Source organism: Epinephelus lanceolatus, chromosome 7, assembly GCF_041903045.1.
Source record: "Epinephelus lanceolatus isolate andai-2023 chromosome 7, ASM4190304v1, whole genome shotgun sequence".
Taxonomy (NCBI): Eukaryota; Metazoa; Chordata; class Actinopteri; order Perciformes; family Serranidae; genus Epinephelus; species Epinephelus lanceolatus.
In genome coordinates this window covers 2,245,946-2,271,714 of record NC_135740.1, presented here as the reverse complement: position 1 = coordinate 2,271,714, position 25,769 = coordinate 2,245,946, and the positions used below count along the sequence as shown (strand labels likewise).

General features: G+C 40.9%; 1 protein-coding gene and 1 long non-coding RNA gene across 2 annotated transcripts; both read right to left on the bottom strand.

Annotated features, from left to right (window-relative positions):
- Positions 1 to 495: 495 nt before the first annotated feature.
- Positions 496 to 2,737, bottom strand: LOC144463778 (uncharacterized). The gene is made up of 2 exons (XR_013491781.1): positions 1,703 to 2,737; positions 496 to 1,592 (listed from the first exon to the last, which is right to left on the bottom strand). It is a non-coding gene; the product is annotated as an uncharacterized LOC144463778 (long non-coding RNA).
- Positions 2,738 to 2,773: 36 nt separating this feature from the next.
- LOC144463777 (uncharacterized) lies at positions 2,774 to 13,476 on the bottom strand. The gene is made up of 15 exons (XM_078169167.1): positions 13,036 to 13,476; positions 8,488 to 8,648; positions 8,068 to 8,226; positions 7,688 to 7,918; positions 7,218 to 7,602; positions 6,931 to 7,095; positions 6,651 to 6,837; positions 6,334 to 6,550; positions 6,025 to 6,168; positions 5,556 to 5,871; positions 5,262 to 5,471; positions 4,980 to 5,109; positions 4,755 to 4,864; positions 3,689 to 3,804; positions 2,774 to 3,521 (listed from the first exon to the last, which is right to left on the bottom strand). Exons 1-11 carry the CDS (start codon positions 13,097 to 13,099, stop codon positions 5,365 to 5,367), a joined length of 2,136 nt encoding a protein of 711 aa, XP_078025293.1. The 5' UTR covers positions 13,100 to 13,476; the 3' UTR covers positions 2,774 to 3,521; positions 3,689 to 3,804; positions 4,755 to 4,864; positions 4,980 to 5,109; positions 5,262 to 5,364.
- Positions 13,477 to 25,769: the final 12,293 nt, after the last annotated feature.

Below are 25,769 nucleotides of genomic sequence, written 5' to 3'. Positions count from 1 at the left end.
TACACCTCCATTAGGTGTTGAAACTGTTTGTTATAAAACTCTGTCCCCTGATCGGTTTGGAGTTTTACAGGTATGCGGCCTTCGTTCAAAATGTCTTCAAACGCCTTTGCAACAGATGTACCGGTCTTGTTTTTAAGACACCTAACCCATGCATATTTAGAAAATACATCGATACATGTCAGCAGGTAGCGCACATTGTCATTTTCTGCTGAATATTCACTCATGTCCACCAGATCGGCCTGGAACTGTTTGTCAATACCGCTAACCAACACCCTATTTCTAGGGAAGTGTACAGCTGCTCTAGCGTGGAGGGTATACACATCTTGCCCCTGCAAGTAACGCTTTACTTCAGGCATCACCGGAGCCTCCCCAGTGCATTTTCTAACAGCGTCGCAAAGTTTTTGTACACCTCCAAGACCCCCTGGGTGTGCGGGGTCGTGGTAAATCTTGTCTAGCGTGCGCTCCATATTCAGTCAACAACACAAGTGGCCAAAATGAGGTCGACACACCGTCTTTTATTTATTTATTTATGGTTTTTCAACATGTTTAGGTATTTTACACACACCGTCACATCTCTGTCTATCATGTGTCGCACTAGGTGCTGAACTGCATCACAAACATCTAATGGCACACCATTTTTAATCATCAAAACACACGCATCACAAAGAAATGCACAAAGACAAATAACGTGGCCTGTTGCAAACGCCTCAGACTCATTACAGTTTGTGAAATATGCTGTTACCACATCTTTAACCGCTGATGAACTGTGTGCTGCCGCACACACGGTATCATTCCAATTTATAACATTTGTCCTTATATCGTTTAAATGGTTGTTGAATGTAACACAGTCGCGTGGGACACAGTCACCGGTAATTACCCCGTACAGAAGTGATGTCAGTCTGTTCATGGCATGGCGTCTTTTCCACGACAAAAGATACGTGGCTATTGTGATCCCAAACAACAACATCATTTTTTCTGTGGTAAATATTACAAATCTGTCGATATGCAGCAGCAGCAGCACTTGGTCCACACGGTGAAGGCGTTGCGTAAAGCGGTCTCGTGCTTGTGGTCCTCCATCGTCTCCATTTCCTCGTTGGCAGATATTCCGTCACATCCGGGTCTGAGATAGTGTCTCAGAGTCTCGGCCGCTCCTAAAAGCCTGTCTTGTGAGAAAGCCCCCGGTGATATCTGCGCAAACAGGTAATGTAGAGCTTTTCCTAGAGACTGCTTGAATACAGAGTCCAGAATCTGGTCAAAATACATACATCTGATCTGATCAAATTCAAACAAGCAAGAGTGATGACGCTGACTCGGGTGGCTGATTTTACACCCGCTGCAGAGAGCTTTTGTTTTTTCCCACCCTGCGTGATACTGGCAGCGTGATAGAAAGTCTTTGATCGTGTCCACGTCGTCTTTTGTCAGGGACAGTGTCGAGACATGTCCCTTCTCCTCCTTCTTCTTCTTCTCCTTCTTCTTCACATGCAGCGCCTCATGCGACTTCATATGAGGTGTGCAGGGTTCCACACCACCGCAATCGTTTTCCCAACACCCTCTAGTATCATCGTCGTCACAGGTGTTGATAAGGACACTACCTGTAAAAAAAAAAAAAAAAAAAAACAACAGAAAAAAACATTAAAATCTTATACACCGTTTATCATAATTTAAAATGACAAAAAAAAAAATATACAAAAGTTATGCTAACCTAGGCTTTATCAGTAGTCGACGTGTCTGATGATTTTCGGGCGGCACAGGGAAGGAAGGTGACTACCCCGCGCATTAGCCTGCGCATCATCGAAAAGAAGACGTTTTCTAACACTCTGATAAGAAGAGAGGATCCTGTCTCTTCTGATGCCCTTGTCAGCTTCGTCAAACAATTTCTGCAGAGATCTCCAGTCGCACCACTGAATAAAGAAAACAGTTTTAAACCAGTCGTCACGCTCTTGAAGTGTAAGAGGGTAGGGTTGTTGTCCCCATGCGTCGCGGCCTCTGCTCGCGATCACAGATTCTCGATCTTTGCACACACTGAGAAAAATAAAGTCCTCCCGCCGTTTGTTAAAACGATCCGTCTCGACGCGGTACATCTCGGGGCCCGTTTTGCTGACCCACTGCGAGACATAAATACTCTCTGGGAAACCGGGTTGGTCTAGGTCAGGGCAGACCTCTGACCAAAACAATTTCCAATCTCTATGCATCAAACTGACCGTCCATGTTTCAACGCCTGGAACCACACTGCGACCGGTGGCCGCACTGAGTGTAACGACAGAGTCCTGATATTTAACATTGTAAACATACCCATTAACCCCCTCCAGCTCTAGCTCAAATTCACGATTCTCCGGAGTAACGAGACCACTTCCTACACGTCTCCTTTTCTTGTAAGGGGCCCGAGCATCCACAACCGTCGCCGGGTCATTAGACATACCTGGGCGGTCGCTTGACCCGATGCCACTGTTGCTGGTGCAGGAAGACATGGTTGCAGAAACGTCTTGCAGAATACAGGCGATCGTTGAAGAAAAAAAAAAATCAGAGTTCCTCCCGCCGTAGCTTCGCCGTCCGAGAAGTTGAGGATGTCCTGCTGAGAAAATCCCTTGTATATATATGCACACCACCTACATCCGGCCGCAAGGAGGGGCTTTTGATTAGCCAATAGCTACGGTTTCATTCGGAACCACCCCCAGAAGGAGGCGCTATGTTTAACCAATGAGAGCAGGATTTCATATGACGTTTGTGGGGGAGGGGATTGGGGGAGGGGCGTGTGTGAGGGGGGGGGCAACGCACGCACGTTTCGCGTGCACACACGCACGCGCGGTTCACGTGCACGCGCACGCACGCGCATTTCACGTGCACGCGCAAAGCTGGTCCCTATATACTACTAGTAGCTCACATAGACTAAATATGATGTGCCATCACTTCACCTTACATCCCCCTTCAAAGGGGCATTCTAGTCACGTGACTGAAAAGAAAAGAAAAGGCTGTTAATCTCTCGGCTCATGTGCATGTCTTGTTTTTAGGAGAGAAGGCCTTTTTGGGGGATGATAATTTGAAAAACTGAAATGATAGTGAAGCAAGTCTAATGATAAAATGATGAAAATGAGTTATCTGTAGGATGAAATTGGCATTGACATATGCCCCCACGGAAAACACCTCAACACCCCCCATTTAAAGATTTTGCTTCTAGCGCCCCCAGACATTCTATGAACGCCCACTGTACTGATGGAGTGTTTACTCTGTATGAGAGTGTAGGAATGTGTTCTTAAGGTACCATTTGTTCCTGGGATTGTGAATGATTTTTTTGTCAACAATTTGACAGTATTGTCCATTGGTGGCAGTGGACTTTGTCCCGATCCCTAGGTGTTGATTTGGTTCCCAGAAGCATTTGTGGTGGAGGAACAGGAGGGTGTCAGTGATGGCTGCTGTCGGAAAGAGTAGTTTTCCTCCTTCTTGATACTCTTTGCAGCCTGTCAGGGTATCTTCTCTGTGTTGTGGCAGGAAGATGGTCCCCTCAAACAGGACCGGCGGATTATCTGGGGAAAAAAAACATCATGCATTTAGCTATGGGTTACATCAATATCTTTAGTATAACTGCTTAACCTAACACGATAGCATTAAGCATTATGTTATGGGTTCACATTGCCTGGTTCCTCTGTAATCTTCTTTACATATTTTATTCAAGATCTTTTGACTACTTTACCTGAGATGGTAGCCCATATGGCGGTGATTTTCACTGGTTGCCTGTTGTTCACATGGGTTGGGTTGAGGGGGGCTGTCTCCACAAATGAGCCAACTTTGATAGTCTTTATATCAAATCTGAGAATGAGATAATATATGTTAAACACACTTGGGTTTATATAAAAAGGTTTATTATAAAAGGGGTATTTCCATTTCTTTAGATAAATTTCTAAGGGCCTAATCCATGAAAGGATGCACAGCATCTAGGAAACACTATGCAATACTATTGTGTTGCTGGTACAAATGCTGTGCTATAATTTGTTATAATTTAATTTAATAATATAATTTATTATAATATATAATATAAATAATAAAATAATTTAGAATTAATTTAATATAATTTGTGTTGTTGCCATGGCGCTGGATGTAAATGGCTGCCTCGCCAATAGCTCTCCAGTTTTTTTAGCTCTTTTTTTTTTTTAGTTTTTTCTCCAATTTTTAAACAATTTTGTACAGATTTTAGACTTTTCCTATCTTTTTGACCTTTCTGCTCTTCTTATGAAGACATTTCTTTTGTTTTATATAGCCCATGGATATTTGTTTTAACTATCAACGCTACCAAGAGGCAGTTCCAAAGCTACCGGCAGACTGTTTTTTTTCTCAAAAAATGCTACCAAGAGCCAGTTTCATCAGCTTTTCAAGGGAGGCTCCTGGTTCTGGGGGAGGAGGAGTGGTGGGGGGACAGAGGACGGGAAGGAGCAGTGGCCGGTAGCCAGTAGCCAGCTAGTAGCCATATTTCATTTATTTCTTTTCTTTTATTCTATTATTATTATTAATATTTTTTATTTATTTTATTTTGTTTATATTTGTTTTTATTTATATTTTTGTTTATATCTATCTTTTTTATGTATCTTTTTATCTACTTTTTGTAACAGCTATTGGAATTCTAATTTCCCTGAGGAATTTTCCAAAGGGATTAATAGAGTACTATCTAATCTAATCTAATCTAATCTAATCTAATAATACATTGAATACAAGTTTCTCAATTCAATACATTGCTACCGCTATTAAACACATTGATAACATACTTGTATTTTTGTGGGGACAGTGTAGCACTCTGGTGTTTCATGCATCTCTCCGGTTGCCCAGAAAGAGGGTTGTCAATGATGGTGATGACAGGCTTCCCCCTTATCCAAACCTAGGAAATAACAGCATATGATACAAAGAATGCTTCCATACATGAAGATAATACTCATTTATTAATATGCATTTTCGTGTACTAGACTGAGAATTATCAACTACAATGATCATACCTTGGGTCCAAGGAAGATCTGTTCCCATGTCAGGACTCTATCCCCCATCCTCTCCATGAGGTCCGGCTGCCGCATCATTTTGCCACTTACAGATGGGATAACTCTGGCATTTGGTTTCCAAGCTGTAAGCCTGTTAAGAAATGAGTTAGAATAAAGTAAAGGATCTTGTTACTGTCATTTTAGACATTATTGGTAGAACTGACACGCAGGAATATGTTAACAAGCAATACAATTATTTTAGTAATTTATTTTAGTAACATATTTTGCAATAGATTTTCCTACCAAGCCCACGTCTTTGCCGAAGTTCAGCGGCAGATATCAGTGTGACTGATCCCGATGGCCTGTAAACAGGGGTGTAGCCTGGAAGCCCGTGGACAGATGTATTTTATGCTGCTCCATCATTTGGTGTTGACAATGTGCAAAGGGCATCCAACACTGCAATCCTCTTCACCACTGTTTTCTCGATACTGACGCCATTCTTGTGAGCGATAACTGAAGTACAACATGCATATTAAGACAGTGAGCTTCAAGCACCTGTAGGGCCTAGCAAATGAAATGTCAGGGAAATTTACTTACCCATATCCTTGATCCTGTGGTGGTATCGCTCAAAGCGGTTGCAGTCACCAATCATGGGGTGGCCCAGTATATCTAAATGGAGTTGCCTTGCCTCCTCGTCAGTTAGACTTGCCGATCGGATTGAAGACAAGTAGCCACTCAGCAAGATGTTGGCTTTGGTGACAAGGCGGCAGTTGTTGTGGCCAATATATTCAGCAGAGGCTGCTGTAAATGCCTCAGGGCAACACAAAACATCTCTGGTTATTATGGTCCACATCTGAATAAGATGGAGCACCTCACAGCCAGTGGCACATGCCAAGTGATGAAGATCTGGGAGCTGAAAGAATAATGTGTTGTGTAATTAATTTAATCTCTGCATAGCACAAAAAGCTATAACGGATATATCAATTTAAAATGAACATGCAAAAACATCATCTTTGGGTGGACTGTCCCTGAGTAAATGCACTGGTTATCTATATAACTTTATTACCTGCTTGAGCCAATGAGGTCTGTCGATCGCAACAATCAGATCACTGAGGAACCGTTGGACTTGTGTCTTCATGTTGCCCCAAATCAGACTTATTTGCAGTCTTCCAACACCAAGAGCATCGAGGTGGAAGTGATCGATCCTTGTCTGAAACAAAATACAAAGCCAACCGTAGTATTGTTTTTACATGGTTTCCATCATACATGCTTCCTATTTCAATCCTTTCAACGCAAGGTAGAGCAGGACATGTTCAGTCCATTAGTATGGTTGCTCAGAGCTTCATTGTGGCTACAGATACATTAAAACATTTACCTGAATGTGTGGTTCAATGACAATGCCATCGGAGAACAGCTGGTTGTTCGGGCTATACAGGGTCCCAGTCTCTGTTTCATGTTGTTTCCTCTCCACAACACCCATTTCAGACATGGCGGCGATAATGTTGTTTGTGTTGGCCTTTGTCCTGCGGGGTGCTTCACTGGCCACCTGTGGGTTGGAGAGGTCAGCCTTGTCAACCGTGCAAAACCTACATCTAAGAGAGGGCAAAGTAAAAGGGATTAGGAATACATTTTTAAGATTTTTCACAATAAACAATAAAACCAAATAACTTGTGAAGTAATAATTAATCTAACCTTTTGTTTGCAGTGGATGACAAACAGTTGGCACAGTGGTTTGCCTGGGGTATGTCTGCATTGATCTCGCCAATTCCTCCACAAACAAACACCTCACCCCCATAGTAAGGGCAGTCAGCATAATAACCTTCCTGCAGTTTCTCTATGTATGGTGAAATGGCATCCATACACTGCTGAAATGATGTTCCTGATTTGGAAAGAAGATAAACTGTATCAAATCCTACATAGGCCATGATTTAAACAATTAACTATTTGTATCTAAATGTAGTGACCATGCTACCTGGTCCTCTGAGGCCTATGATGCCCATGTGTTCCCTTTTTGCCCTCTCAGAACGAGGCAAATTACCAAGGGAAAAGTACATCCCATTGGTAGAATGGTACTTCCGCCTGTACAGCCCAAACCCATCAAAATATAAATGGCTGTACAGCGGGAGCACTGGTACTCCTTAGAGAAAACAATAATTAGGCTACTTCATACATGTTCATGTTCATCTTAGCTACATCAGTCTCACTCTTTCGACTGAACATATTATTCATGTCCATTGACCATGAAAAGTTCTACTGTACCTGTGGGAAGGTCTCTTTGTTGCTGTCCCTCACTGCAATGAGCAGGGAGAGTTGATGCATCTCTGATGAACCTGCTGCTTGGCTCTGCAAAAGCTGTGGCAGAGTGGCTGCTGTACAAGTAGTGGCCAGTGTACTGTTGGATCTGTGGCATTTTTCTCACCACATCATCTAGTGTGATGGACTCAATGGCGTCAGAGATGAAAATTTGTTCTCTGACTGGTGTTATATGGTGATACTGCTGGTGATTTCTCATCTCCAGGCCACGGAACAGCAGCCTGCACCTAAGGACCAGGTTCCTTTTAGAGCTATCAAAAGCGATTGACTCCACTCTTCCAAGTTGTGCTCTCCGGTCCGTGTTAATCCTGATGATGTCAAGTGCAGTTACCTGAAAAAAAAAAAAAAAAAAAGCCTACATAAAATGATGACCTGCATCTTTTTTGGTGTGCGCTTTTTAAAAAATTAGAGTTTACCTTGCCCACATTTGTCTTGACAGACTGTATGCAAAAGAGCTTGCTCTGATGAAAGAGCCTTGAATTGAAGGCGCCCCTGTGGCAGTCGGTCACTGGCACAAATGTCATTTTGGCCATGTGCATATTGTTTTTTAAGATGTTGTCCACTGTCTTCTCCATATTAAAGTGGTAGAAATGGGAATCATCACCATGTACACTAATAGGCACCTTTGGTAGGTTTTTCCTTATCTTCTGAAATGGGGAAGACAGTCAAATTACATGAGTACAGTATCTTAAAACAAGCCTATTTCTTTACTTACAGTCATTAACAGGACCCTATGTGAGTGCCCAATGGAAAGCTGATGCTAGAGCGCCATGGTGTCCAACTTTGCTTTGCCTACCTTGAAAACACTGACATTTGGTGGTACGTCCTCCTTCTTGAAACTGTCGTGTGACAGGATTTCTAGTAAGCTAGAAAAATTGCTCTCTGAAATGCCAGAGGTTTCAAAGAACAGGCTCAGGGATGCCTCAGTGAAGGAATTGAATGGATATAGATCCACCTGTAGAGGCAAGGTATAAGCAAACATACATAAACATATGACATATCCCTTAATAAACATTACAGCAATAATTAATGTGGCAATGATGTATTGTTGTGTTATTTTCTTGACATATAGTAATTTTGTGAGTAGCCTAACCTTCAGTTGTACAGTCCTAAGACCGCATAGAGTAAAAAGCAATGCATTATCACAGTGTATCAATTGGACTGTATAGATGGCAGTAAAAGTGTAAAGCAAAATCTAGGTTTGTTATTAGCCTACCATTTCATTTTCAGCATCATCAATGCCTTCTGGCTCAGGAGCTTCCTCAATATCTATGCCCATGATGTCCTCGTCTGGCTGAGGCATGTCTTGCTCTTCATCCTTTTCATAGGCATAGTCTTGCAACTCATTGCCTTCATCAGAGTCCTCCTCATTGTGAACTTAAGAGGCACAAAAGCAAAGCAGTCTGTAAAGAAAATAAAAAGGCTTTCTATTTTCTCCATATAACATTAATGTTAAACAATGATGAAAGATAGCCTAAATCAGTCACAGCACACAATAGCCTTAATAATAAATAGATAAAAAAGTAGTCTAATAATAATAACAATTATATATATATATATATATATATATATATATATATATATATATATATATATATAAAATATTCTTTACATTGAATATAGGCTACATTAAAAAAAGAAATAGAAGAGACATTTTATGTCATTATTTCCATATATTTTGCAGGCACTGCTAAGAGCACTGTTTACATGTTGCCATGACAACGCAAGCAGTGTGATCTTTTATAATGGTTTAAAACGGTCTTATGGAGCAAAAAAGATTTTGCTTACCATTCCTTTGGGACACTTTACATGTTAAATGTTGTTGTGATCTTAAAACTCTTTACCATCAGTGGAGGCGGGGAAGAATTGTCATGACAAGGGAATTCAGTTCAACGGTTTACTGAGCACTTCTTCAAGGCAGGTACAACCATAGACATATACATAGATGCCGCATTGACTGCCTGAGCGCGTCCCAGCCGGCCGCCATCTTGGATGGGTCTTGCTTCGCCTCCACAGTGCATTCACTTCTATTGAGGAAGGAGCTGTATGCATAAGTAAAACAGAATAACTCACTGAATTTTCAACTGATTTTCACACGGTTTGGTTTGTTACAAACGGCACACATGTAGTTATGATACAGGATGCTTTCGTACATCAAAAATGCGGGATTTCATGCTTTAATACTTTCTGCAGATAGCAACAGCATGTTATTTAGGTCACAACACAGTTCTTTTATTCACCTCAACCCCAGAGTGCGATAGACATATATATATATATATATATATATATATATATATATATATATACTGTGTAAACATACTGTATAAACACAATATACCAATACAAAACATAGTATAGCATATTAATACATTTATTAATATATTTTAATAAAGAAAATGCTTGATTGTTCGTTGAGTTTATTTCTCAGACTCACTCTTTTATACCCACACAGCCATCAGACCTATTGGTATTATAACTATGAAAATTGGACTGTGGTCAAGATAATTTGAAAAAAGATACAGAAGGATGAGCAGCAGGGGATATTTGCAGCACAGCTGGTGGAAAAGTGAATATGTGCACAAAGGTGTGCTATACATAATATGCTATACTATGTATTGTATTGTGTATATTGTGTTTATACAGTATATACATCTCTCTCTCTCTCTCTCTATATATATATATATATATACAGTACAGGCCAAAAGTTTGGACACACCTTCTCATTCAATGCGTTTTCTTTATTTTCATGATTATTTACATTGTAGATTCTCACTGAAAGCATCAAAACTATGAATGAACACGTGGAGTTATGTACTTAACAAAAAAAGGTGAAATAACTGAAAACATGTTTTATATTCTAGTTTCTTCAAAATAGCCACCCTTTGCTCTGATTACTGCTTTGCACACTCTTGGCATTCTCTCGATGAGCTTCAAGAGGTAGTCACCTGAAATGGTTTTCCAACAGTCTTGAAGGAGTTCTCAGAGGTGTTTAGCACTTGTTGGCCCCTTTGCCTTCACTCTGCGGTCCAGCTCACCCCAAACCATCTCGATTGGGTTCAGGTCCGGTGACTGTGGAGGCCAGGTCATCTGCCGCAGCACTCCATCACTCTCCTTCTTGGTCAAATAGCCCTTACACAGCCTGGAGGTGTGTTTGGGGTCATTGTCCTGTTGAAAAATAAATGATCGTCCAACTAAACGCAAACCGGATGGGATGGCATGTCGCTGCAGGATGCTGTGGTAGCCATGCTGGTTCAGTGTGCCTTCAATTTTGAATAAATCCCCAACAGTGTCACCAGCAAAACACCCCCACACCATCACACCTCCTCCTCCATGCTTCACAGTGGGAACCAGGCATGTGGAATCCATCCGTTCACCTTTTCTGCGTCTCACAAAGACACGGCGGTTGGAACCAAAGATCTCAAATTTGGACTCATCAGACCAAAGCACAGATTTCCACTGGTCTAATGTCCATTCCTTGTGTTTCTTGGCCCAAACAAATCTCTTCTGCTTGTTGCCTCTCCTTAGCAGTGGTTTCCTAGCAGCTATTTGACCATGAAGGCCTGATTCGCACAGTCTCCTCTTAACAGTTGTTCTAGAGATGGGTCTGCTGCTAGAACTCTGTGTGGCATTCATCTGGTCTCTGATCTGAGCTGCTGTTAACTTGCCATTTCTGAGGCTGGTGACTCGGATGAACTTATCCTCAGAAGCAGAGGTGACTCTTGGTCTTCCTTTCCTGGGTCGGTCCTCATGTGTGCCAGTTTCGTTGTAGCGCTTGATGGTTTTTGCGACTCCACTTGGGGACACATTTAAAGTTTTTGCAATTTTCCGGACTGACTGACCTTCATTTCTTAAAGTAATGATGGCCACTCGTTTTTCTTTAGTTAGCTGATTGGTTCTTGCCATAATATGAATTTTAACTGTTGTCCAATAGGGCTGTCGGCTGTGTATTAACCTGACTTCTGCACAACACAGCTGATGGTCCCAACCCCGTTGATAAAGCAAGAAATTCCACTAATTAACCCTGATAAGGCACACCTGTGAAATGGAAACCATTTCAGGTGACTACCTCTTGAAGCTCATCGAGAGAATGCCAAGAGTGTGCAAAGCAGTAATCAGAGCAAAGGGTGGCTATTTTGAAGAAACTAGAATATAAAACATGTTTTCAGTTATTTCACCTTTTTTTGTTAAGTACATAACTCCACATGTCTTCATTCATAGTTTTGATGCCTTCAGTGAGAATCTACAATGTAAATAGTCATGAAAATAAAGAAAACGCATTGAATGAGAAGGTGTGTCCAAACTTTTGGCCTGGACTGTATATACACACATGTAAGAAAGAACTGTGTTGTGACCTAAATAACATGCAGTTGCTATCTGCAGAAAGTATTAAAGCATGAAATCCCGCATTTTTGATGTACGCAAGCATCCTGTATCATAACTACATGTGTGCCGTTTGTAACAAACCAAACCGCGTGAAAATCAGTTGAAAATTCAGTGAGTTATTCTATTTTACTTATGCATATAGCTCCTTCCTCAATACAAGTGAATGCACTGTGAAGGTGAAGCGAGACCCATCCAAGATGGCGGCCGGCTGGGACGTCAGCTCCAATAGGCAGCGGCAGTCAATGCGGCGTCTATGTATATACGTCTATGGGTACAACACTCACCAACACGGTGTTTGACTTTGTACAATCTTTCTTAGCATATCAGGCCAAGGCAGGCTGTCTTAGAGGCCGTTTACACGTTGCCGGCTATTTTCATAAACGGACATTTCACCGTCTCCGTTTTCAAAAAGATCTTCGTTTACACTTACCCGTGTATATATACACAAGAGCATGCCAAACCTGTAGGTGGCAGTGTAACGAGAGACTCAAGCCTTCCATGTATCCATTGTCACCATAGCAACATAGGTCGCACTTTTGACACAGGCGCAAGTTCCGGCGCATACTGTGACGTCGGCTGCCTATAACTCCGTTTATCTCAGTTTATCTCAGTTTATCTCAGTTTACATGCAAACGCGCAACCGGAGTTTTCCGAAATCTCCACTCTGGCCGGAGTTTTTAGAAAGACTCGTTTTCAGAGGAGAAATCTCCGTTTGCGTGTAAACGAAGGGCACAAACGAAGGAAGATGTCTCCATTTATCAAAATCACCGTGTACGTGTAAACGGCCTCTTAGGTGTCTCCCAGGCACAGACGGAGGAGGGTTCAACTCTACATCTATGCAGTACGGCAGACAGCAGACAACTCTCTCACACACAGGCTAACTCTTATTCTGTTACACCATATCGCTGCGCCTGGGAGCCTATCACATCATTGTAAACACTGACGTATTAGAAACTGCATTACTGCTTAACAAAAGGCATATTAGCTTTATGCATCTGCGTTACAATATTATATGGTCTTTGCTAAATACACAATGTTAAATGTGTAAAGAAAAAGTCGGGCAAAATCGAAAGTGATGAAAAAAGTGGCCAGCACAAATAGCGGACTTTCTGTGATCCTACAGCTACTAGCTAGTAGTCTCACCATGTAGGCTAACGTTACAGGTGACTGGCCTCACACTCATCCTGCAAACCCGCCTTTCAGTAACGGGAAAGAGGAGCTTCGGGCAAGCTTTCACTCTGGCAGCAAAATGACGAGACGGTGCGTGTGTGGGACTCGCAAGTCCGACAAACTAACTAAGGTAAGATGCTAACGCTTACTTCTCTTAAGACAAGGAAGCCGCCTGCCTCATAACTAAATAAGGTAGATAGATACAACTTACCTTCTGCATCTTCTCTGACTCTTAGGGGATGAGGGTTGTCGTTATCGGAGCGAATTCGCAACATTTATACGACCAAGTAGACACGGTAACGTTAGTCTGCTCGCTACGCTGTCAAACTGCGTACAGTTGGGCTTGATGTGTGCTTGACTGTCGCGGGCTGAGTTGACAGGCGCCGTTGGTTGCAACACTGTTGCACGCGGGCTGAGTTGGCACGGGCCAAAGCCCGCGAATAAATCGCTGTATCCTAAGAGACTGGGAGCTATCGAACACTAATGAAAATGCCCCCGTCGAGACTTGGGAACGTAACGTCGAGCAGTGAAGGCGAAAATCAAAGTTTGTAATACATGTAGCCAAAGCGTCAGTGTACTGTGTCTGATGGAAAATGAACGATACACCCTTTTTGGTTATGAGGTTATATTATTCGGTTATTGGCTAGCTAGCTAATGTAACCCAGGTTATTTTCTGTAGATGCTGTAATTTCCAGAGGTTCCCTAAACGCCTCTCATGTATAGCCTATTGGTAGATGCTGTAAATGTCCAGAGGTTCCCTGAACGCCTCACACACAGACACTACGGAGGAGTCTCTCGTCTTGTCTCTGCACAGCAACACGCAGCTACAGCAGGTGGTTTGTAGTTGGAAACAGCAAAATAAGACTTTAAGGTCAGAGTTACACAAACTAAAACTGTGTTAAACTGTTGAAGTTAGAGCTGGCGTGTCGCCAGAGAGAGGAAAAGAGGAGCTGTGGAGAGAAATCTTCAGGAAGAACTCTGGCGGTATTTCCGCCATTGTCCGGATTATCCTGGTGAGTTAGCCACACGAAGCTAGCTATTAGCATCGAGGGTTGTCTGCAACAATTGAACTGTGTGTTATTTCATCTTAAGAGTGATTGTGAAACTAAAAACCAGTCAGGATATAAGGTTGTGTGACACAATGTGAACATGGCCGATGGTAAAAAGCTATTTTAGCTGCTCAGTGTTGTTTGTCTAATTGAGGCCTGGAAGAGCGCATTGGGCAATTGTGCATATTTAGTGTGCTTAAAAGCTGATGTGTGTGTATTTAAAAAAAAATGTTAAAAGGGTCAGATATGTGCAGATATTTACATTCAATTTAGTTCATGATTACAGTCGTAGGGGTTTACCTGGTGAAGATGCAAACACAATTTTTATTTCAAGTGATGGACAGTTAAAAGAGACAATTTATAGCATGTGATAAGCTAACTGCTCTGTATACTTGTGTGCAGGCTGGTTTTTTTGGAGGAACGATCCTGTTGTGACATCCGAGGAGCTGCTCATCTGTGGTCAAGGTCATCACCGCTGCTCGTGGATGTCTTCTTCGCGTTGGGACATTTGCTGTTTTAGGAGAGTGGTAGGAAATCCAACTGAGGAGAACTTTTTTTTTTTTTGTGCTTTTTCTCCTGAGATCTCAGGTTTTTGTTCTTGGGCCAAAGATAAACTACAAACTGAGGAAATTGACGTCATAAGGAAACTCAGGGTGGACAGACAAGGTTAAAGGAACATTCAAAGGAAAAAAAGTGAAGTGGTACCACATTTGTTATTATTTTTGGAGCACTGAGTGCCCATTTTCTTATTTTTGGTTTACTGATATTTTGGGCTACATTTATTTTGGGGATTTATATTATTTTATTTTCGTGGTATATTTGAGTTATTTGTACCAAACAAGGAAATTTCTGTTAAAGGAATGTGCTGAACGTAAAAAGGTACAAAGAATTTACTGAACATAATACCTATATAAAGAGGATTTGCTACTTTTCATAAGTTGGAGTCGTGTGTGGTTTGTGTGGGTTGGAGGTCTTAATTTGCTCTCTCTCTGCAGAGCCGCTACTGCCAATCTCCTTAAAAGAACCTAGTGAATATTTGATCTGGAAGTGAGCAAGCCTGTAATCATTCTGAACTGTAAGATCCTGGGTCTAAGATATTTGACAGGAACCTCAGACTTAGATAGCGTAGATATTATACCCGGGGTCAGCAGCATAGATTTCTGTTACAAAGTGAAGGTTGCACTCACAGGTTACACTAACGTTAACGTACATGTAGCCAACATTAACTAGGTTGTATCAAGGATAACATTTGGCTAGCTTTGGTACTTTATGCTTGCTTTTCTTACTGAACCAGAGCAGTCTTCATTTGAGCCAGAGCAGACTTTAATGCCATACAAAATAGTAAAGCATGATCATGCTGCCTGCTTCACGCTTTCAGATTCTTTGTAATTTAGATGGAGAACGCAGAAGGAGAGGAGACGAGACGAGAGGACACCAGGAGACGAGGGGACAAATCCCACCAACAGAGGGAGAGTTGTTCGAGGTGAGTGAGTGATAGACATAGATTAACTTTATCATTACATAGAACAAGACAATTGTGTGAGTCCAACCAGAAGTGCTAAAATTATATTGCAATTTAGCCTTTATTGGAGCGTATTTTCAGCAGTATGTATGCTACAATACAAGGCAAATGATCATAGATCTATATCTAAGTAGACTGGTGACTGGGATGGTTAAAAGGGTAAATAACTGGTTTTATACAATAGCCCTATGTGCAGTGGTTATACAATATGGGCAATGTATATTTATAGTGACTTATGCATGGAGTTTACACAGGAGCCTACACAGCATAAACACAACATAGTTGAATGATACACATTGAGCCTCATTCACTAATATGTCCTTAAAGGGATAGTTCACCCAAAAATGAAAAATTAGCCTTTATCTACTTACCCTGATGACATTCGAAGAGGGTTAAGGGGGCTATTGTGCTCAATATTTTAGTAAACTGAATTATAGAATATTGCCTACTCACAGTAAGGTAAGAGCCCCCGTTTTTTGGGGTGAAAAATGTATGTCCAAAAAAGGCTAAATTTGTGTTTTCGCCTGTGCATACCTTTACGAAAACCTTTCTACAACTGTTCAGGTTCACCCTTTTTTTTGATTCCACAGGAGAGGAGCCTGATAGCTGAAGGCTCTAGCTCCTGATCTACTTTTGGAGACTTTAGGGACCATGAGTAACCCTGCATTCTCAGAGCGCAGTGTTCTGGTGGGATAATATGGCACTATGAGCTCACTAAGATATGATGGAGCTTGACCGTTTAGAGCTTTATAAGTTAACAGTAGGATTTTAAATTCAATTCTGGATTTTACAGGGAGCCAGTGCAGAGAAGCTAAAACAGGAGAAATATGATCTTGTTTCTTAGTTCCTGTTAGTACACGTGCTGCTGCATTCTGAATTAGCTGGAGAGTTTTTAAGGACTTACTAGAGCTACCTGATAATAGAGAGTTACAGTAATCCAGCCTAGAGGTAACAAAAGCATGGACCAATTTTTCTGCATCTTTTCGGGTCAGGATAGGCCTAATTTTCGCAATATTACGCAGATGAAAAAATGCAGTCCGTGAGGTTTGTTTTAAATGAGAATTAAAAGACAAATCTTGATCAAATATTACTCCAAGGTTTCTTACGGTAGTGCTAGAGGCCAGAGCAATGCCATCTAGAGAAACTATGTCATCAGATAAAGAGTCTCTGAGTTGTTTGGGGCCAAGAACAATAACTTCAGTTTTGTCTGAATTTAACATCAGGAAATTGGTGCTCATCCAAGTTTTTATGTCTTTAAGGCAGTTATGGAGTTTAGTTAATTGATTACTTTCTTCTGGCTTCATCAATAAATACAACTGAGTATCATCCGCATAACAATGGAAATTTATAGAGTGATTTCTAATGATGTTACCTAAAGGAAGCATATATAGAGTAAATAGGATTGGTCCGAGCACAGAACCTTGCGGAACTCCAAAACAAATTTTGGTACGTAAGGATGATTCATTATGAACGTCAACAAACTGAAAACGATCAGATAAATAAGATTTAAACCAGCTTAGTGCAGAACCTTTTAGGCCAATTAAGTGATCCAGTCTCTGCAGTAGAATTTGATGGTCAATTGTGTCAAACGCCGCACTAAGATCTAATAAAACAAGTACAGAGACAAGTCCTTTGTCTGAAGCAATCAGAAGGTCATTTGTAATTTTAACTAGTGCTGTCTCAGTGCTATGATGCACTCTAAATCCTGACTGAAATTCCTCAAATAAATTATTATCATGGAGAAAATCACACAGCTGGTCTGCCACTACTTTCTCAAGGATCTTTGACATAAAGGGAAAATTAGATATTGGTCTATAGTTGGCTAACACCTCTGGATCCAGGGTGGACTTTTTTAGTAGAGGTTTAATTACAGCTACCTTAAAAGACTGTGGTACATAGCCTGTTAATAAGGATATATTGATCATATCTAATATATGAGTGTTAACTAAAGGAAAGACCTCCTTAAGTAGCCTAGTTGGGATGGGGTCTAAGAGACACGTTGATGATTTAGATGAAGAAATCACTGCTGTCAATTCTTGAAGAGAAATTGGGGAGAAGCAATCTAAATATATATTAGGTCTTACAGCTGTGTTTGAGGTTAGATAGGTACTATCTGAGGACAAGAGGTCATGAATTTTGCCTCTAATAGTTAGAATTTTGTCATTAAAAAAGCTCATAAAATCATTACTGCTAAGGGCTAAAGGAATACAAGGCTCAATAGAGCTTTGACTCTCAGTCAGCCTGGCTACAGTGCTGAAAAGAAACCTGGAGTTGTTCTTGTTTTCTTCTATTAATGCTGAGTAATAGTTTGCTCTGGCATTGCGGAGGCCCCTCTTATAAGTTTTGAGACTGTCTGTCCAGATTAAACGAGATTCTTCCAGTTTGGTCAATCGCCAATTCCTTTCAAATTTTCGCGATATTTGTTTTAACTTACGGGTTTGAGAGTTATACCAAGGAGCGAACTTTCTTTGCTTTTTTAACTTCTTTTTAAGAGGAGCTACAGAGTCAAGTGTTGTTCGCAGCGAGCCTACAGCGCTATCGACAAAATGATCAAAGTCGGTACAGGAAATCTCTGTTACTGAGGGACTTGGTATTGAATTTAACGACGGAGTAATCTTTTCCTTGAATTTTGCGACAGCACTATCTGATAAACATCTAGTATAGTAACTGTTGCTGAGTGGCGTGTAATCGGGTAAAAAGAAATCAAAAGTAATCGGATAATGATCCGATAGCGAGGGATTCTGTGGAAAGACTTTTAGGTTATCAATTTCAATTCCATACGTCAGAACTAGATCGAGGGTATGGTTAAAACAATGAGTGGGTTCATGTACACCCTGACTGAAGCCAGTGGAGTCTAATAATGAGATAAACGCAGTAGCCAGGGAGTCATTATCAACGTCGACATGAATGTTAAAATCGCCTACAATAATAACTTTATCTGATTTAAGAACTAAAATGGATAAAAACTCTGAGAATTCAGATACAAATTCAGAATACGGGCCAGGAGCACGGTACACTATAACAAATAAAAGTGGCTGCGAGGTTTTCCAGGTTGGATGTAAAAGACTAAGAACGAGGCTTTCAAATGAATTATAATCTAGTTTAGGTTTAGGGCTGATTAACAGACTAGAGTTAAAAACGGCTGCAACTCCCCCTTGGGTATTATTATGACTGGGAGGAGTGGATTCATTGAGACTGACATATTCATCTTGACACAGCCAGGTTTCTGTGAGACTGAGTAAATCAATATGATTATCTGATATTAATTCGTTTACTAACACTGCTTTAGACGATAGAGACCTGATATTTAACAGTCCGCATTTAATTCTCCTGTTTTGTCTTTCTGTCACAGAAGAGGTTTTAATTTTTATGAGGTTGTTATGCACAACTCCTCTTTGTTTAATTTTAGATTTAAATAATGTAGGTGGTCGGGGGACAGACACCGTTTGTATAAAACTATGAAAACTATGGCTGGGTAACTGAACTAGAAGCTCAGAGAGGCGTATAGGGCTGCTTCTCCGAGTCCTGGTCTCAACTCAGGGATTTAAATTACTAATAAAGTTTGCCAGGTTCCTAGAAATGAGAGCAGCTCCATCCAAAGTGGGATGAATGCCGTCTCTCCTAATAAGACCAGGTTTTCCCCAGAAAGTTTGCCAATTATTAACGAAACCCACATCGTTTGCTGGACACCACCTGGACAGCCAGCAATTAAGTGATGACATGCGGCTAAACATGTCATCACTGGTCAGATTTGGGAGGGGTCCAGAGAAAACTACGGAGTCCGACATCGTTTTTGCATATTCACACACCAAGGCAATATTAATTTTAGTGACCTCCGATTGGCGTAACCGGGTGTCATTGCCGCCGCCGTGAATAACAATGTTACTGAATCTACGTTTAGCTTTAGCCAGCAGTTTTAAATTTGACTCAATGTCGCCCGCTCTGGCCCCAGGGATACATTTGACTATGGCCACTGGTGTTGCTAACTTCACGTTCCTCAGAATAGAGCTGCCAATAACCAGAGTTTTATCCTCAGCAGGTGTGTCGCTGAGTGGGGAAAAGCGGTTGGAAACGTGAACAGGCTGGTGGTGAGCCGTGGGCTTCGGCTTGGAGCTGTGCTTCTGGCGAACCGTAACCCAGCCTCCCGGCTGAACGGGAGTTGCCGGAGGACCGCTAGCAGAGGCTAAGGCTATGCTATGTGGCTCCGCACCGGCTACAGGGGGCTGGCTAACTACCGCAGCTACTGAATGGTTTTCCATGGTGTGGAGCCGTGCTTCTAATTCACTAAGCCTCGCCTCCAACGCAGCAAATAAGCTACACTTATTACAATTACCACTGTCGCTAAAGGAGGCAGAGGCATAACTGTACATTTGGCACACTGAGCAAGAAAGAGCAGAAGGAGAAGCCATCGCTAGCTGTAAAGCTAATGTAGCTACCAAGGCTAGTAACGTGCAAACAACAGCTAAGAGATTAGCGAGAAAGTCGTAGAAAGGAGGAGAGCTATAAGTGCTTAAACAGAACCACTGTGGGTTAAGACTTGAAGTAGACGTTAAAGCAACTGAAGTGAGAAAGCAGGCTAGCAGAATTCACCAGAGCAGTACAGAGACGCTGTCACAGAAACACCGGAAATGACACAACTCGCTTACCGCAATACGTCAGCACGTCTTTACTCTTTTGAAGTTTTGAATTTGTTTGAATGTATTTTTGTTTGAATCGTTCATTGTATTCCCTAGATTAATTCATTTAAATTCATATTTATTCAATTGAATGATAAAATATTATATCATTCTTTATTTATTACATATTTTTGTATAGATCATTATAAATGTATTGTTATTGTATATTTAAAATTGATTATTCTATGATACTTTTCTATGATATTCATTTAATTCAATAATTTATTCATTAAACACTTATAAACTTAATTTCACCTCCTGTTTATGTTCATCTTCTGTTGAAAACAATTATTATATAAAAAAAATCACAGTACATTACCATATCCTTCTTCATTTGAAGCAATATTTTACATTTTTAACTTGTTCATTCAGTTATTGTTTGTTTTTACCTTATTGATCCCATTACGCAGGGCTCTCAAGGAAATTAAAAATAATGCAAGTTAAATATTGAAAAAATAAGTAATTATCATTTACACTCAACACATACACACACATAAGATTTTACAGTAAAAATATAAATAGACCATTATCATATTATCATCATAATACTCCAATTGAAACAAGATAGCTTGACCATGTCTTTGAGACATGCATACCAATATCTGAAGCCATCTTAAAATGGGAATGTCTTAAGCCAAAGGAAATATGTCTTAAGATGTCTAAAGACACTCAATGTCTTCAAGACACAAAAATCTGTCTGGGTGCATCCCATGTGCTGCTCTGGCATGTCTTGAGACATGGGTGGCGTCTTCAATTTTTTGTCTTAAGATGTCTTAAGACGTCTTGATGTACAAAAATGTCTTGAGACGTCTTGATTTTGGTCATTAAGACATCTTGAGACACGCTGAGTTGTCACCTGTTAGATAATCATATTTGTTTTGTTCGAGACATATTCGGGAGGCTAGTTTGTTGATATCTAATCTAGCAGCCAGGCGCCGCCATGTTGAATCTCAAAATCTCACAGTGGTCTCGCGGTCTCACGCTGCCATCATTCCTCTTGATTACTACTGTCTGGTCCGTGTGTATAAGGTGGGGGTCCTTACCTCTTCAACTCTCTTGGCAAGAATTGATGTACAGTACAGGCCAAAAGTTTGGACACACCTTCTCATTCAATGCGTTTTCTTTATTTTCATGACTATTTACATTGTAGATTCTCACTGAAGGCATCAAAACTATGAATGAAGACATGTGGAGTTATGTACTTAACAAAAAAAGGTGAAATAACTGAAAACATGTTTTATATTCTAGTTTCTTCAAAATAGCCACCCTTTGCTCTGATTACTGCTTTGCACACTCTTGGCATTCTCTCGATGAGCTTCAAGAGGTAGTCACCTGAAATGGTTTTCCAACAGTCTTGAAGGAGTTCCCAGAGGTGTTTAGCACTTGTTGGCCCCTTTGCCTTCACTCTGCGGTCCAGCTCACCCCAAACCATCTCGATTGGGTTCAGGTCCGGTGACTGTGGAGGCAAGGTCATCTGCCGTAGCACTCCATCACTCTCCTTCTTGGTCAAATAGCCCTTACACAGCCTGGAGGTGTGTTTGGGGTCATTGTCCTGTTGAAAAATAAATGATCGTCCAACTAAACGCAAACCGGATGGGATGGCATGTCGCTGCAGGATGCTGTGGTAGCCATGCTGGTTCAGTGTGCCTTCAATTTTGAATAAATCCCCAACAGTGTCACCAGCAAAACACCCCCACACCATCACACCTCCTCCTCCATGCTTCACAGTGGGAACCAGGCATGTGGAATCCATCCGTTCACCTTTTCTGCGTCTCACAAAGACACAGCGGTTGGAACCAAAGATCTCAAATTTGGACTCATCAGACCAAAGCACAGATTTCCACTGGTCTAATGTCCATTCCTTGTGTTTCTTGGCCCAAACAAATCTCTTCTGCTTGTTGCCTCTCCTTAGCAGTGGTTTCCTAGCAGCTATTTGACCATGAAGGCCTGATTCGCGCAGTCTCCTCTTAACAGTTGTTCTAGAGATGGGTCTGCTGCTAGAACTCTGTGTGGCATTCATCTGGTCTCTGATCTGAGCTGCTGTTAACTTGCCATTTCTGAGGCTGGTGACTCGGATGAACTTATCCTCAGAAGCAGAGGTGACTCTTGGTCTTCCTTTCCTGGGTCGGTCCTCATGTGTGCCAGTTTCGTTGTAGCGCTTGATGGTTTTTGCGACTCCACTTGGGGACACATTTAAAGTTTTTGCAATTTTCCGGACTGACTGACCTTCATTTCTTAAAGTAATGATGGCCACTCGTTTTTCTTTAGTTAGCTGATTGGTTCTTGCCATAATATGAATTTTAACTGTTGTCCAATAGGGCTGTCGGCTGTGTATCAACCTGACTTCTGCACAACACAACTGATGGTCCCAACGCCATTGATAAAGCAAGAAATTCCACTAATTAACCCTGATAAGGCACACCTGTGAAGTGGAAACCATTTCAGGTGACTACCTCTTGAAGCTCATCGAGAGAATGCCAAGAGTGTGCAAAGCAGTAATCAGAGCAAAGGGTGGCTATTTTGAAGAAACTAGAATATAAAACATGTTTTCAGTTATTTCACCTTTTTTTGTTAAGTACATAACTCCACATGTCTTCATTCATAGTTTTGATGCCTTCAGTGAGAATCTACAATGTAAATAGTCATGAAAATAAAGAAAACGCATTGAATGAGAAGGTGTGTCCAAACTTTTGGCCTGTACTGTATATAGTTTGTAGTCAGTAATCAGGATAGAGATTGGTCTAAATGACCCACAGTCCAGTATGTCTTTTCCCTCATTCGGAATAACCGAGATTGTAGCTTCACTCCAAGTTGGCGGGGTTTTTCCTTCTTTTAAAGTTGTATTAAATATGTTAAGAAGGTATGGTATTAACTGGGTCCTGAAGGTCTTGTACCATTCAGAAGAAAACCCATCTGGCCCTGGCGATTTATTTGTTTTTAACCTAGAAATGGCACTGTTCAGCTCCTCCTTAGTTATTTCAGCTGTTAATTTTGTGTTTTTATCTTCTGATAGAGTGGGTAAATTAAGGGATACTAAGAACTGCTCAATCCGTTGTTCATCTTCTAATTGTGGCTGAGTTTATAGTTTATAGTAATTTTGAAACGACATTTGTATTTCACATTGCTTATGTAAGAGGGTTTTAGAGTGTGGGTCCCTAATTTTGTAGACTGTGTTATCTGACTGTTGTTTTTGCAATTTCCTTGCCAAGAGCTTAGCAAATTTTGAGCCAGATTCATAATACTTTTGTTTTGTATAAATCATCTTTTTTTGTATTTCTTGAAAGTATAGAATATTAATTTCATTCCTAATTTCTTTTAATTTTGAGGTGAGGGTGAGGGTTTGGGTTTGATCCCTTCTTGTGTTTTGTCTCAAGTCCTTTTAATTCTTTATTCAGTTCTAATAATCTCAATTGTCTTTATTTCTTTTGGTATGCGCAAAAGGATATAATTTTCCCTCTGATAACGGCTTTTAGTGCATCCCATACAATTTCTGGGCCAACCTCCCCATTATCATTTTCGTCCATAGAATGTTTAATTTCTTTTTTGATTTTTGTTTGGAATTGTTCGTTATTAAGAACACTTGAATTGAACCTCCACAGCGTATTTCCAGGGTTATTATTTATTTGCAGCGACAATGGAAGGGGTGCATGATCAGACAAGTCGATATTGCCTATCTCACAATAGTATATTTTATGATGATCTCTTTTGAAGATAAAGAAATAATCGTTTCTGGAGTAGACAGCATGTGGATGGGAGTAGTGTGTGTAATCTGGGCCTGTTCGCTGGAAGTCTCTCCAAAGATCTATCACCCCCCAGCTCTGACGTAAGAATCTTTTTGTGTATGGGGGTTTGAGTAGAATCTTTGGAGTCATCTAGTCTGGGATTGAGGCGTATTTTCCAGTCTCCTCCACATATAAGTATACCTGTTGCCTCCGTCATTAAGTCAAAGATTTTTCTATAAAAAGAAATGTCACAACTAGGGGGCGCATAAACATTAAAAAAGGTTATTTGGACTCCTTCTATCTTGCCTGAGACTAATAAATATCTTCCTTCTTTGTCCTTTATCTCTGAGATTTTTTCAAATTTAACTCTATGAGATAGTAGAATGGCTGCCCCTCTCTTATGGCTTAATTTGTAAGATGAATAATACACTTGAGAAAACCCCATTCTTTTCAGCTTTTCATGTTCTATTGAGTTAAGGTGTGTTTCCTGTAAGAACATAATATGTGTATTCTCCTTTTTCATTTTACTCAATATCTTATTTCTCTTAATTGGTTTCAGGACTCCATTTATATTGAATGAAACAATTTTAATGTTATGATTAGCCATAGTCTTCTACTTGTGTTGCGTGTGGCTGAATTCTCCCTACACCATGACTAGCTTTTAAAACAACATACATCCCAAAAACTCTCGTGAACTTCTAGAGATGAACATAGCACAATGAGAACAATAACACAATACTTAACCAAATGTCCTTACATTCCTTAGAGGTTTTTGCTTCCAATGTTGAGGCTTTCTGCATGTTAGATGTTAGAGCACCCATAAAGGGATGTTCAGCTCTTTGTAAAGAGTAGGGCCCTTTAAGATGACTGCATAGCTCTTACAGTCATGGCTGAAATATTACTGTGTCCCGACCATTTTACATAGTTTTAAAATAAAGTGTAGGAGTCTTTAAACTTCAAATTAAATCAGAATGAACCATATAAGGCTTCAGACATCAAGGCAATTAAAATCAGCCTAACCCGTTAGTCTTTAAATCTCAAATAACATTAGACTGGCCAGTCCTCATATGTAAACATAATAAAATAAGGTGTAAACCAGGACAAACTGGTTGCATCCATTACTCTGTCAGGTGATCGCTCGTTCCTCACTCTGGAGGGGGATTCTGTCTGAACCCCTGGAGTTTCTCTTTGACCTGTGTCTGGGAGACTTTTTTCTTTTGCAGTGCTGTATTGGTCGTGTTCGTGGCTCCAGCCTGACGGCGTCCTGCCACTTGCCACGCAGATAGGAGTTCGGTCTCTCGTTCATCCAGGCTGGCTGGAGCACGTATGATGGTAACAGAAAATCCATGTGAAGCCATGTCCTCTGTCGCCTCTGCTGCGCTCTGATACAGGCGGGTGCTGTCGTCATAGAAAACCCGCAGTCTTGCTGGATAGGGAGTCTGGAACTTAATTTTCCTTTCCTTCAGGATTTTCCTTACTTCGGCATATTCCACACGTCTCTTGAGGATCGCAGATGGGTAGTCATGGTCTACGCTGAAGCGGGTATTGTCTCTTTTTTGCCAGGCTTTCCGGATCACTTCTTCTTTCACTCTGTAACTCGCAAACTTGGCAATGATGGACCGGGGCTTTATCTGTGGGTTGGTGGGTTTAGGAAACAGAGCCCTGTGTGCTCTCTCAATTTTAAGGTCTGTGTCCGGCGGTTTTCCAGGAAAGAGGAGACGTTGTCACCCTCCGTGTCTTTGGGTATGCCGTAAATTTGAATATTGTCTCTGCGAGCCCGTCCTTCTTGATAGATCAGTTTAGCCTCCATGCTAGCCTGGTGCTGTGAGAGCCATTTCAGTTCATGTTTCATGTTCTACTTTTGAGTAATTTCCAAGAAGTTATGATAAAAAAAATAAAAAATTACAGACTATAGGAGACAACCTCTTCAATGTCTCACGTCAATTAATTAACACGATTTGTCGGCTTTTTATAAT

Coding starts and splice junctions, on each gene's coding strand:
- LOC144463777 (XM_078169167.1), bottom strand. CDS start 13,099: ATGTTGCGAATTCGCTCCGATAACGACAACCCTCATCCCCTAAGAGTC. Junction 7,096..7,217: donor ACAAAGAGACCTTCCCACAG/GTACAGTAGAAC, acceptor GTTTTCTCTAAG/GAGTACCAGTGCTCCCGCTG. Junction 5,472..5,555: donor CCACAGGATCAAGGATATGG/GTAAGTAAATTT, acceptor GTTGTACTTCAG/TTATCGCTCACAAGAATGGC.